Source organism: Xyrauchen texanus, chromosome 23 (assembly GCF_025860055.1).
Source record: "Xyrauchen texanus isolate HMW12.3.18 chromosome 23, RBS_HiC_50CHRs, whole genome shotgun sequence".
Taxonomy (NCBI): Eukaryota; Metazoa; Chordata; class Actinopteri; order Cypriniformes; family Catostomidae; genus Xyrauchen; species Xyrauchen texanus.
Window position 1 is genome coordinate 7,401,337 of NC_068298.1, and position 14,795 is coordinate 7,416,131.

A 14,795-nucleotide genomic window follows, 5' to 3' on the forward strand; every position below is an offset into this window, starting at 1 on the left:
ACTACAACACTACTCGTACTATTTCTGCAGTATAACATATGTGGTAACACTTTATTTTAAGGATCAGAAATTAGACAGTAATGACAAATAATTGGACTTGTAAAGGACTAGTTACGGACTTGTTTGGAATTATAATGTATTTATTAGGCCTTTTTTTTGTCGATTTCTTACTCTTGACTAATAGCCCATTTACATTTGTTTTCTTCCTAAAAATGTACTTATTATGTAAAAACAATAGATACCAATAGCTAATAAGATACCAAAATACATCCTTTTTAGGTTCTCATTACACTATGTGAATGTGCAACTTATAAGTATAAAATAAACAAAGAAGGCAGTGACTTTTGATGGTTAGTGTAAATAGCAACAACAATCATCCTCTTTGCACTAAGGGCAAATAGTGTTTGATGCTATTTTCGCCCTAAATTAAATACCATACAGCATAGAGTCCCACAAACACCCTACACCAACCCCTACACCTAAACCTCCCTGCTTAGTTGAAATACTATCTACATTTTTCATGTATTTCATACTTATAAGCAGCACATTCACACAGAGAACCTATAAAGTATGTATTTTGCATCATACTAGTAATTGATACATTTTGTTTTTAGCTAAGAAATTCATTGTTGTGACAAAAGCAAATATAAATATATGAACATTATGTGACTGCAGCAACATTTTTGCAAAACGAAACTACTATGCGCCTTATAACACTTATGGCTGCAGTTTCCCAGTGAAATGTCCACCAGGGGGCGGCAAAAGCGAGTGAAATGGTGTTGTAATCAAGATTTTTAAGGTGAACATTCGATAGAGGTTTTAATAAGTAAAATGTACCTCACATACCTCCTAAACCTAACCAATAGTAATATAAAATCAAATGGGAGATAGAAACAAAACTGACATCTTTACCCTATACCAACACCTAATCCAAACCAATAGTGTCCAAAATCAAAATGAGAAATGAACAGCACATTTTCTGATGCATCCACGTCATCTCGTGTAGCTTCTATGACAGTATCATCTCACGTGTCAGCTGATTTGTGTGAAAGTGAATAAAACACACAGTTGTTGTAGCACTTCTAGAGTTAATTTCACCAGAAAACTGCGACGAAACGTCAAATCGGCACATAAAGGCAGTTTGCAAAAAGGTTTTTATAGTAATGTTCAGTCTGTGAGACAAGGTTGCTGACAACAATGTAGCACCACACTACTGTTTCAAATGTTTATCTTTGCATAATGCATTCTGCTTTGCATACAGGCAGTATAGTAGATAGTATACAGTATATACTGCTTAGTATTCTGTAAGCTGTTTTTCTATTCTGAACATAGCCAATGGGAATAAATGAGCACATATATTTTTATGCCCTAGTGTACCCTGAGGTTTCAGTCAATGTTCGGGATGGAGCAAATTTCTCAAATCTACTGTTGAACCAGTCTGAACCTTTCCACTGTGAGTTTTTGATTGATTCAGATGTAAGTTAACATGTAAGAAACTTGCATTGGTAACACGTTAGGTGACCCATTCACACTAACAGTGTGGTCTAATAGAGCGCAACAGTGCCTGTCCACTTTTTGAGTCGTCTTGGTTCCGGAAGTATTTTTCCAGTCATTTATTTTTTTCCATAGAGATTTAATAAAATCCTTATTAAATGAGTTCTGAGCGATGGATCTCAACACTACAAGCTTTGATACGAAGCAAAAAATATTTGAAAATCAGACAAAAAGTTCAAGACTGTGTACTTAAAATCTTTAATGAGGGAATTAACTACTATCCCATGAAGCAATGTGAATGATGTTATTTAATTACAAATGGTAGAAAAATATAAAATTATTGATTTAAATTAGTTGAAGCCAGAAGTTTACATACACTTAGGTTGAAGTCATTAAAACTCCTTTTTTAACCACTCCACAGATTTCATATTAGCAAACATGGCAAGTCCTTTAGGACAGCTACTTAGTGTGCGATATGAGTAATTTTTCCCCAAAACATTTTACAGACAGATTATTTCACTTTTAATTGACTATATCCAGTGGGTCAGAAGTTAAATGTGCCGTTATGTAGCTTGGAAAATTCCAGAAAATGATGTCAAGCCTTTAGGCAATTAGCATCTGATAGGCTAATTGGAGTCAATTGGAGGTGTACCTGTAGCTGTATTTTAAGGCCTACCTTCAAACTCAACGCCTCTTTGCTTGACATCATGGGAAAATCAAGAGAAATCAGCCAAAACCTCAGAGAAACAATTGTGGACCTCCACAAGCCTGGTTCATACTTGGGAGCAATTTCCTAATGCCTGAAGGTACCACGTTCATCTGTACAAACAATAGTATGCAAGAATAAACATCATGGGATCACATTCTGTCTCCTAGAGATGAACGCAGTTTGGTGTGAAAAGTGCAAATTAATCCCAGAACAACAGCAAGGACCTTGTGAAGATTCTGGTGGAAACAGGTAGACAAGTATCTATATCCACAGTAAAACGAGTCCTATATCGACATAACCTGAAGCTCCAAAACCTCCATAAAAAAGCCAGACTACTGTTTGCAAGTGCACATGGGGATAAAGATCTTAATTTTTGGATAATTGTTTTCTGGACTGATGAAATAAATTAAACTGTTTGGCCATAATAACCATCGTCATGTTTGGAGGAAAAAAGGGTGATGCTTGCAAGCCGACAAGGTGGCCTACAAACCTGACTCAGTTACACAAGTTCTGTCTGGAGGAATGGGACAAAATTTCAGCAACTTATTATGAGAAGCTTGTGAAAGGTTACCCAAAATGTTTGACCCAAGTTGACACAATTTAAAGGCATTGCTACCAAATACAATGAAGTGTATGTAAACTTCTGACCCACTGGGAATGTGATGAAAGAAATAAACGCTGAAATAAATAATTCTCTCTAGTGTTATTCTGACATTTCACATTCTTAAATAAAGTAGTAATCCTAATGTCTCCTACACACTACACAACTTTCAAAGACGTCGGATCGTGGTACTATTCATATTACACAACTGTCTGTCTTGTCATATAAGTCGTAGCGTTTTCAAATTACACAAGGAATCGGCGACATGGGTGAACACATTACAAGACATTTCACTGTTGACGAATCCCCAACAGCTCTGCCTGGACTCCAAATTACATTTCCCAACAGAGTACACGTGAGAAGTGATAAGAGATACGAAAGCAAATACATGATCACATGTTATGCGTTTCAGAATATGATGTGTATGTTTTTAATCACCTAAAGGCATCATATGTTTTATTGGTTACAATATGAAAAAGTACCTCATACTGAAAAATCTATCTATTTTTTTACCTGATTCTCCAAGAGAATTGGCAATTTCTCTCCAACTCTTCTCTTTCTCCACCCGGTTGTGGTACAGTTCAGAGGACTGTCAAACCTGGTGCTCCTGCCAATGTTCCACTATTTTTTCCTCCCTTGCTTCGGACCAATGTGACTTTCTCGATACCGCAGCCTGTTGCTGGTACACCTGGACTCACACTGAAACTTCCCGTGCCCCGTATCTTGCTCTCTCATTGGCTGTAGGTCAACGCGGCAGTTGTATTCAGTCAAAACGTCAAAAGACTGTTCCAGATATTTAACAATCTAAATATCTCGCTGACATCGGCGATTCTCTCAGATCGCATCTTTGATAATTCATACATTGCGATCGTCGCTCACTGGAGTGAGCTCTGATTTGCCTACGTTTTCGGGCTTTTGTCGGCGATTACCACAAATCTGTCGGCGAGCGTAAATCGGGCTTAAAATCATGTAGTGTAAACTCTGCATAACTGACCTAAGACAGTTAATGTTTTCTAAAATTAAATGTCAGGAATTGTAAATAACGGAGTTTAAATGTATTTGGCTGAAGTGCATGTAAACTTCGGACTTCAACTGTACGTAAGTATAGAAACAATACATTTAAGTTTATTGCAAAATATTCATATATATTTACATATATGCAATTATATAAGTAGTTTGAGAGTATAAGGAGACTGGCTTGATTGCATCATTCACAGTGTGTCATGGAAGGGTGTGGTCACAGCTAGGCTCGTTTGGCGCACATCATTGGCCGCGATTCTCTGACTGGTAGATCTTTGTGTGCAGGATCAATTATTGTTAAATTACGTTGAAATAACGCAGACTGATGGCTTCAGCAGAGGCATATACCATCGATTAACAACCTTGGATCTCATGGTAGGTCTGTCTTTAAAAGTTTATGTTATTTTTTTAAATAAATTCACCTATGGAGAAAATGTATGGATTCTTTGCTTCCGGAACCAGACCGTCACACTCATTATCCATATAACTCTGCTAAACTAGAACTGTTCACAATGTTGTACTACTGGTTTGCACAGTATATTTAAAGAAATAATGACTTTGACTATGCTTTAAAAATTACTTTTACACTAACTCATTTCTAATTTGTTTATCCAGCAGGAGAATGTGCATGCTTGGATTAGCCGGATGGTCACATGATTTGGCGGCATATCCTTTGTGTGTAGTGCCAGCACACAAGCATGGCTGTCAGAAAGACAAGCAGCAAAGCCAATGTGAGTGGAGTCAGGGGTCTCTTCTCCCCACCCTCTTTCTCATTTACCTGCCCCCTCTCTGCCAAGCTCCGCTCCAGGTCGGCAATCCGTGCCTGACAGCCAATCAGCTCCGTCTGCAGCTGCTCCAGTGTCTGACGGACAGAGCATACAGCCAATCAAAGAGCCAGCCTAGGGCATACTTACTGTACGTATAATCTAAACACAAAAGTATTTTGGCTTTCTTGAATTTCAAATCAATTTCAGATTTATGTTTAGAAATATGTGAAATTTCGGTTTTCGAGGCAGGAATTTTCGGCCATGCTTGCTAGACTGCTGGCTATTATCGGAATATATCGGGCAAAGGAGATTCTGAAAAGGTCTTGAAAATTGCTTGCGAATATTGAGAATTTTATTGTGAAAACATTATGGTGGTTAAACTCAGATGTAGGAAGACAAATATGTTTGCAGGAAAAGGATCCTTCAGAATGTCCTGGGTTGGTGAGGTTAAACATGCATCTGTGGGCTTGGCATCATGGGCCCTCACCCTACAGTGTCGTTCAGGGTCCAGGGGCCCCGTGGTCTCCTGCAGAAGGGCATATGCTCGCTGCAGCGCCTGGTACTCTCGCGTCAATTGACGAAAACGCAACTCTGCCTCCTCCCGGGAAAAGACCTGGCGAATAACAAATGCGATCCCATACATAACATTTGTTAATTGCAATTCTGACCTGGTAAGTGCCAGCTTTAAATGTAAAAGGTGAAAAAAATGTAGTCAAATTTGAAGAAATAGTTCACCTAAAAATGAAAATGAGTTCCTTGTTTAGGCACCCTCGTGTTGTTCCAAACTCATTTAAGAATAAAGAAAATGTTTTAAAGAATGTTCACGCCGCTCTTTTCCATACAATGAAAATCATACAAGGCCTGTCAAGCTCCACAAAGGACATAAAAGCAGTCCATATGACTCATGCTCTATATTCCAAGTCTTCAGAAGCAGATTAACACATTATATTTTAAATGTAGCCCATGTCAGATACTGGTCTGAACAGCCGACGCTCCTAAACTGACCCGCATACGTATAACACTCTCTGAGCATGCGGACAACAAACTCATAATTTTAATATGAATAATGAATTAAATTACATTAAAAAATGTAATACACTGTTTTTTTAAGCGGTTAGGACACTTATATATATCTAAGCTATGTCAGCAAGTGATGGTGAAAGACTTGGATAAGTCCAAGTCCAAGTCTTGTTGGATAAAGTATTTTTAAATTAATTAATTTTGATTTGAATGCTGCAAAATAGCGCTCATCGAAGGTCAAGTGTGTAATATGACTAATGGGTGAAACACCATAAAATCGAAGGACGGCAGAAAAAAACGGCATAGCGAAAGTAAAGTAAGAAGACTTTTCAGATGTCCATTAACTTACTCACACTCATGTCATCCCAGGTGTGTTACTTTCTTTCTTCAGCAGAACACAAATGAAGAATTTCTAAGCTCTTTTGGTCCATACAATGCAAGTGAATGGGTACCAATATTTTGAATCATCATCAGAAGCGATGTGGTAGGTGTGAGTGAGAAACAGATCAATATTTAAATCCATTTTTACTATAAATTCTCCTCCCGGCTCAGTCAGGCTGCACATTAATTTTCACTTTCAAATTGTTCTTGTGTTTTTGGTGATTCACATTCTTCATGCAATTCGACCCCTACTGGGCAGAGAGAAGAATTTCAAGCAAAAATGTACTTAAACATTGATCTGTTTCTCACCCACACCTATCATATCACTTCTGAAAATATGGATTAAACCACTGGAATCGTATGGATTATTGTATGATGTCTTCATGTGCTTTCTGGAAGGTCAAAATTTTGGCACCCATTCACTTTTGTATGGACCTATAGAGCTGAAATATTCTTCTAAAAATCTTAATTTTTTTGGGGTGGTGGTGGCGTTGTGGACTAAAGCACATAACTGGTAATCAGAAGGTTGCTGGTTCGATCCCCACAGCCACCACCATTGTGTCCTTGAGCAAGACACTTAATCCAGGTTGTTCCGGGGGATTGTCCCTGTAATAAGTGCACTGTAAGTCACTTTGGATAAAAGTGTCTGCCAAATGCATAAATGTAAATGTAATTTCTGTTCTTCAGAAGAAAGAAAGTCATACACATCTGGGATGGCATGAGGGTGAATAAAAGTATAAAAAAAAATTGTGTGAATCCTTTAATGACTCGCTCACAATTCTCTTCCTCATTAAGTATTAAAGCTGCACGATTATGGATAAATTGAGATTTTTGCTTAGAATAAAGATCCAGATTCTCTCACGTTTTGGAAGAAAAAAATGCTTATGTGATTTACAAATCCTGGACATAAGGGTACTAAACAAAGGAACATGTAATGTATTAGAGGTTCTGACAAAATGTTCTCTACTTCAATCTATGCAAAAAAAGTTCAAATATCAAATATTAAAATGTCCTAAATCCACAAGAGGGCGCAACGAATACATTACAAACTAAACAGCACCTTGTTATTTTTTGCAAATATAAATAAATAAATGAAGGAATTATTCAAGAGCCAGTAATTAAATAGAGAACAGAGTAAACAGTGTTTTTCAGCAACAGTAATTAAACATTAAAAAAAATATCTATCTATCTATATTAATTTAATGCAAAATGAAGCTACTGAAACATTTGTGATTATTAGATATACATTAATACTGACTTAATGCAGTAAGAATGCCGACAGCATGCAGCTTATCAAGTCAAGTCAAGTCAAGTCAAGTCAAGTGGTTTTTATTGTCGTTCAACCATATACAGTTAGTACAGTACACAGTGAAACGAGACAACGTTCCTCCAGGACAATGGTGCTACATAAAACAACATAGGACAAACACAGAACCACAGGAGACTACACTGACTTAATAACATACATATATAAAGTGCACGTGCAAACGTGTGCAAAAAGTACGGAGACAGTACAATAAATTACTAACAATGAACAGGACAATAGGCACATTCAGAGACAGTGCAGTGCCGACCAGTAGTGCAAAAAGATGACAGTTTCTAAAAATGGCAAATGTAAACATAACATACTATGAGATAGTGTTCTATGTACATAGCAGTTATTGAGGTAGCAGCCAGGTATATAGCAGCTAGCAGCTTATATAGATCACAACACAAATCTAACACTTTGAAGAATTTGTCCCATCTGCTTATACATTAACATCTGTGTTTGCTTTAATATCTTATAATAAACATGTTTATTCAGCATCTCGTGCAGAAGCGCTATGTTTTGTAGATGCCATATAAAGTTTCAGCATTTAAAAATGCATCTTGAAGTGAATTTCTCATTTAAATTTGACCACCTTGCAAAGGTATGCCACAGGAACGTTGATATGCATTGCAGAATTGTTGTCATTTAGAAATTAGATTGCGTGGGTGTCTGGATCGAGATAGCGATCTTTTAACGTTACGTATTAATTGTGCAGCTCTATGAAGTATCTCTGGATATGAGTGAACAACATCCAGGTAGGGAGCCACTTAACCCCAGAACTGCTGAGATTGGCCAAAATAACAAGCCAAAAGTCAAATGAATGCATTGAATTATACAAACATTGCAATACTCGTCGAGTTGTCATCCTGGCATTTGGTTTGGATGAAGATGAGGCACTTATGAGTTGATAGCATTGACAGTGTTTTATTTTAGGTGTTTAAAGTTATCAAAAAAAATACATTACATAACGCACCTCATCAAGATACTCTTCTGGTGTGGCAGGGGTGTGATCTGTGCGGTCTGTGTTATATGATGTCAGTGATGATGTCTCAGAATCAACCGATTCCTCATCAAATCCAAAATATGTCTCCACAACATGCCTCTGAAAGAGAGAGAGAAAGTCACTAGTATTGGATAAAGCACATAAAAAAAACCTGTATGACTTACTTTCTTCTGAGAAACAAAAAAGGAAATATTGAGCAGAATGTCCAAGCTGGAGGGTGATCAGGATCAGCTGTGGTACCTATTCACTTGCAACTGTATGGAACATTTTCATACTTGGGCCAACTATCCCTTAATCTTGTTATGAACCTTGAAACATTTCCTTAAAAACACAAATTTCCATCACTCTTACCATCGTGTTTGTAGGTCATCTCCTGACAGCCAGAGAAATACAGACACACCAGAGCACACAGACACAGGAACATGGAGAGATACAGCACCAGCAGGAAATATTCTGGCATACTGTGCGTGTGCTTTTTCTATAGATCTTCCTCAGTCCAGTGTCATGGTCTGGGGTTTGTCTCTCAAAAAACTGTTGAGCAAAACTCCAAAATCATTTCTCCACCCAGCATCTTCCTCATGTTCTCCAGTGTCCACAGGAAACAAGAGTTCCAACTTGAGGACTGTATGTGTGTTTAGGTCTGTGTTATGGTAATGTTTGATATTTCTCTAGAACACAAGTTAATAGTGAAGTCCACAGACTCCTCCTCCTTAGCAACAGTTCTGGAGAACGCACAACTAAACCCCACCCACAACACCAGAAATCACACAAACACAGAGAACTAGCTATTTAAATGAGGACAGAGCATAGACTTCCATTGTTTTTATTTTAAGCAAATAACAATTACCCATTTTTGTAATGTTTGCCTTCAAGGGAGATTTTGTCAGATTCATACACACCAACTGAGAGTAAATGGAAAAATAATTCTGATATTCCAGCACATTCTTGTACTGTTTTTATTGTGGGGGTTTTTCTCCACATCGTGTCTGTGGTTGTAGAATTTTAGGTCTCGGTTTCAAAAATACAAAGGATTTTATTTTTGGCCAAGTACAATGTTCAAAACAACCAATGAAAAGAAATCAGAGACTGTTTAAATGACATTAAGCTTGAGAATGCATGAGAAACAAAAAAAGACGATGGAAATGAAAGAGCTTGGCTTGACTCAGATGTCTCGAGAGGCCAATTAGGGCACCAATGTAACCAACACATGCACGCTTCTCACATGAGACAGTTGCTTAGTGACAGGACAGTGAGTGTGTGCCCATAAAGACAAAGTAAGCCAAGCGAAACTTCCTTAAAATGTGCGACTGAAAAGGAAACTGTAGTGAATGAGAGCGATTTTTCTATGAATGAGAGTAGCTCACCTTGGGCAGTTTGATGTTTTTCCGCCTGTTCTTTTTGTGGATCATCAGTCTGTCTCGCTCCTGAAAACACAACCAAACATCACATTGAACTGCTGAGCTCATGCACAGCACACACACACACACACACACACACACTCCATTACTACATTCTGATATATCCCAGAATCAGACTGGGATATATCAGAGTGGGGTTCTACTTTCTATTGGACCAGAATGAGTTTTACATCAGTAAATGAAATGTACAAGTTTAAAGACAGAGTGAACCTACTGTACAGAATGACACAAATCAAAGATTAAACACAACTAGCAAAAACGTACCAACAAGTACCATGGTCATGGTCTTATTCACGCTAGTGCCATCTTTGCCATTTTTAACAGTAATGAAAACAAGGCTGTGAGGGATAGACATACAGTCTCTTCAATGGGCTGCACTGCAGTTTAAAGTGTTTTTGGATCATTCTATGGACAAAACATTCAGTATACAACATGAGTTGTGGAAAATCAGATGTGATCTAGGAGCTTTATACCATTCATGCCATAGAAGAGATGGTAAGTCTATCCCTCACAGCCTCGTTGTCATTCCCATTAAAAATCAAATATGCCGCTAGCGTGAATAAGGTCTATAGTATGTTTTTTTTTGGATATGTACCAATGCAACACCACAATTTTGGACATATACCATTGTAGTATCATACTATTCTGGTATCCCTGAAGTAGAGGTCGACTAATAGGGGATTTTGCCGATACCAATAACTAAGGTGGTGGAAACGGTCGATAACCGATTACTCGGCCAATAGTTTTTAGTTTTATAGAATATGGAGAAAAAAAATCTTAATCTCGGAGGCTACAAGAGTCCAAAATTAATATCCAAAATACAGTTTATTGTTCAACCAAAATTCCAAAAATAACAAATTTTTTTTATATGCCACATATCATGGGACTCGTAACAATAAACAACCCAAAAACACACAACGGACTCTTATTTTGAAATGACGGAGACTTGGCTCTGTTACAATGATCTGTATTTACCAAATGTAGCTTTTTATATCCTGTTAAATTACCAGATGATTATTTAATATATATACATACACACATACTGGCGGAAAAGTTTGGAATTATGTTCTGTTTTAGCTCCCTTGAAAAACACCCTTGAGCAGAAGAACAACACATTCATTTTGTTTGATTGAACGAAAATCCGAACTAAGGGATCTCAAGATGTGTTCTAAGTATTAAACTATATTTAACTTGACCTAAACATTTTATGTTCATGACGCAACGCATCCAAGACGCTACACAAGCATGTCTGATGCCGCTGTTCATTGATGGGTCCTTAAACAAGCCCTCATATTAAATGTGGAACTGATTGACAGATTCACTTGTGAAATGGATTGCTGTGAACTGTATGCCAATGATTGACTTATGATCAATAATATGGTAGTAAACAATACATTATATTCTAAAGCCGCTTTTTATATTGTCTTATCAATGATGAACCCTTCTGCCACAAGAATGTAATGCATTTTAATTATCTGAATTTTGTTTATATATATATATATATATATATATATATATATATATATATATATATATATATATATATATATATATTATTATTTTGTTTAATTTTTAAAGATAACTATGTATCATTATTTCAGCATTATATATTGAATTATTGTTATATGAGGGGCTTTCTCAGCAAATATTTGTATATGCTATTAATCGCAATTAATTAATTGGGACACCGTGTAATTAATTAGATTAAAAATCGATTGACAGCCCTAATATATATATATATATATATATATATATATATATATATATATATATACAAACATTGAATAAAACTACAAAATAAAATCTACTTCCAAGACATAACTAAAATAGTTTTTTAGCATGGTTTTTAAGTTTTATTCAAGAAACAATGTTGATCCAAAATAAAAATCTTCTATAATAAATTATTCTTTATATAATTTTATGGATGGCTGCCTCAAATGAAATAACTGCATGTTGTTGATAATTCTGTGACAGCACCGAACAAATGAACAGAACTCATAAAGGGCTTGACTCATTTAGAATTAGGCCTCTTCTTAATGAAACCAGCTAATTAACAAAGACCGTGCACAAATAATTAGAGTGAGAACAATTAGAGGATAAACACATACAAACACCTATTTTAGGAGGCAGAATAAGATGATGACAATATATTTAGAAAACATGAAAACGAAATGGACCATTACATTTTTCAGAATAAATGTTCTTGGTCTTACTGTGCACAATTCATCACAGAGCGTTATTGAAAAGGATCAAATGTTTGCTTGCATAACCCTCCATCAAAATGATTAACTTTCTCCCCCTTTTGATGTAACCGAGGGCGCATGGGCGGGGAAAAATGATGAAGTTTTCATCTGCTGGATGAAATCAAGTCCCACTCCACATTTTTACCCACTGAAAATGACTGTTTAACTCAGAAATATGTCACAAAATGAAAAGTAGACACATTTCGAATGCCTTTTTATTTTGTTTCAAAAACATTTGGGTCTTTGACATTTTGTCTTACGAGAAAGACAAACATTCTTACATCACTGATATCAACACGGTGTGTATGAAGTCAAAGAAACAAACCTGTGTGAGCTCCTCGATAACGCCACGCTGCTCACTGATTTGAAGGCGAAGATACTCGAATTCTTGTTGCTCGTGGGCGTGACTGAGGTCCGTTAGAGAGCTGTGCTTCTTCAGCACACCCTGCTGGCAGTTCTGCTGCGATTTCTCCTTCTAACAGAAACAGAGAGAGAGCGTTATACATTTTAAGTGTCCGTTTGTGAATACAGTACAGTCCATGAGTGTTTTAATGACATGCTAGGGTACAATGGTGCTAAAGGCACCCCTTAAGGAAATTTTGCTTTTTTCATGGTCACAAAATGTATGAAGGTAAAATATCAATATTCAATAAAAATGTATATATATATATATATATACATTGAGCAACATAATCTGTTTGAAAAGAAATAATAACTTTAAGTAAATAATAAGGTTGTTTCGGAAACATTTTTGGAATGCCCAATTTCCCTTGCCCTCTTAAGTCCTTGTAGTGGCGTTGTGACTCGCCTCAATCTGGGTGGCTGAGAATGAATCTCAGTTGCCTCTGCGTCTGAGACCGTCAATCTGCGCATCTTATCACGTGGCTTGTTGAGCACGTTACCGCGGAGACAACTCACCATGTGCACCACCAAGAGCGAACCACATTATAGCGACCACGAGGAGGTTACCCCATGTGACTTTACCCTCCCTAGCAACCGGGCCAATTTGGTTGCTTAGGAGACCTGACTGGAGTCACTCAGCACGCCCTGGATTCAAACTCACAACTCCAGGGGTGGCAGTTCGCGTCTATACTCGCCGAGCTACCCTGGCCCCCTAAAATTCCGTTTTTTTTTTTAAAGTGGTGAGGAAGCTTTTTACCCCACACTTGGGGTAAAAGACCCCTAGTGGGTTTGAAGTGATATCATGTAGATACACCAAGATGCTTTTTTTTGAGTAACAAATAAAGATGATGCCAACTCAAAACAACTACTTCAGAAAAAAGTCAACCATTTCCTGTTAATTTCAAACACATTTGGCATTTTATTACATCTGAAGTATTCTATAAACAAACTAATCTCTATTATGATTGGATGAGTCAATGTGAGCCCACTTTGAACATTTTTCATAACAAATCTATTCGCCCCACTTTAAAAAACAATGTGTTTAATATTGGCCTTTAGCCTCTGCAATAGGAGGCCTTTTTACCCAAAATGCTATCCTTACACATATTAGACAGTTATTGAAAAATGCTTTATTTAATGACCTCATACCAAACTGAAAATGATAAATTAGTATTTTGTTTAAAAAGAAATGTGTTAATTTCAGGGATTCTCATTAGCTTCATACATTTGCAAAATGTAAAAAAATATGTACAAAATTTGATCACATTGCCTCAAAATCAGTCTTTAGACATAACACGCAAAGAGCTCATGGATGGGGGAAAGTTTGCAGTGTATAGTGACAAACAGGTGTTTAGGAAAGTGCTGTGATAGTTTGTGTTGCTATTTAGTGTTTTGGGAGAAAATAAAATCAATGGAGCCTTTTACCCCATGGAGCCTTTAGCCTCGTTGTAACCTATATCACATGTTATCATTACATCCCACTTTTTCACTTATTCTGTTTCACTTGGAAATGCAACGCATAACAGTAGTGAATTGTGAAAGCAGTTTCATATTGCTTCTCACCAGTTCGGCGTTCTCTCTGCTGAGCGTCTTCAGTTTGTCTTCCATGCGCTGTAGCGTCTGCTGAAGTTCATCAGTCTTTTTATGCAACCGTTTATTCTTCTCCACGAGTGGCTTCATCTCTCCGTCTGTCTCTCGCACACGTTTAAGCTAAAACAGAAAGAGACCGGTCGACGTACAAGCTGGTTGCCTTTACTTAGACAAAGCCATTAGTACAGTGTTCCAATTGGAATTCCTACCAAGGGTATTTTACTATAATTTTACACTTAACACGAAACATTAGCTAATTCCCAAAAAGACTCTTATGCTTTCAAAATGCTTATAGCTCCACTTGTGTTTTCCTTTAAATGCCCAGGCAGTGATAAAACATAATAATAATTATTCCAACCAATTTCAGGTTGGGATGTGTTAAATATGACAGCATATCCAATAGGAGATCCTGCTGGATAAACGTCATGGTTACTGTTGTAACCTCCGTTCCCCGATGGAGGGAACGAGAAGTTGTGTCGAATGAAGTGACACAAGGCGCCCCAGGAAGACCCCTTGTGTCACTTCATTTGACACAACGTCGAGTGAGTGACAGAATGGGAACTGAAATTCTGTCTGGATATTTTGAATACTACCTTATGCGTGTGTACATGGCCATAGTTCAAGTCTATGTTTATGTACCAGTTCATTCCTCTCATCTGATAGTAATGTATTTCTGTCTTCTAGTTTTCTGATGACTGCCTGCAGCTCTGCGATCTTCAGCTGAAACCTGCGCACATCCCTCTCATCCACTTCCTATAAACACATGGATAAACATGATTTATTGTGTCATGATGCATAACTGTTTGTTTGCAGCATGCAAGAAAAGGTCTCTGACACG

General features: G+C 37.2%; 1 protein-coding gene across 2 annotated transcripts in view; it reads right to left on the reverse strand.

The window, feature by feature from the left end:
- The window catches only part of LOC127663173 (janus kinase and microtubule-interacting protein 1-like), a 44,931-nt gene that overhangs the window by 15,604 nt on the left and 14,532 nt on the right, over positions 1 to 14,795 (reverse strand). For both annotated transcript variants that reach the window (XM_052154665.1, XM_052154664.1), the window contains exons 5-11: positions 14,597 to 14,710; positions 13,931 to 14,077; positions 12,291 to 12,440; positions 9,669 to 9,728; positions 8,275 to 8,403; positions 5,079 to 5,204; positions 4,603 to 4,686 (exon numbers count right to left, since the gene is read on the reverse strand). In XM_052154665.1, coding sequence (XP_052010625.1) covers positions 4,603 to 4,686; positions 5,079 to 5,204; positions 8,275 to 8,403; positions 9,669 to 9,728; positions 12,291 to 12,440; positions 13,931 to 14,077; positions 14,597 to 14,710 — 810 coding nt within the window. The remainder of the gene's footprint in view (positions 1 to 4,602; positions 4,687 to 5,078; positions 5,205 to 8,274; positions 8,404 to 9,668; positions 9,729 to 12,290; positions 12,441 to 13,930; positions 14,078 to 14,596; positions 14,711 to 14,795) is intronic.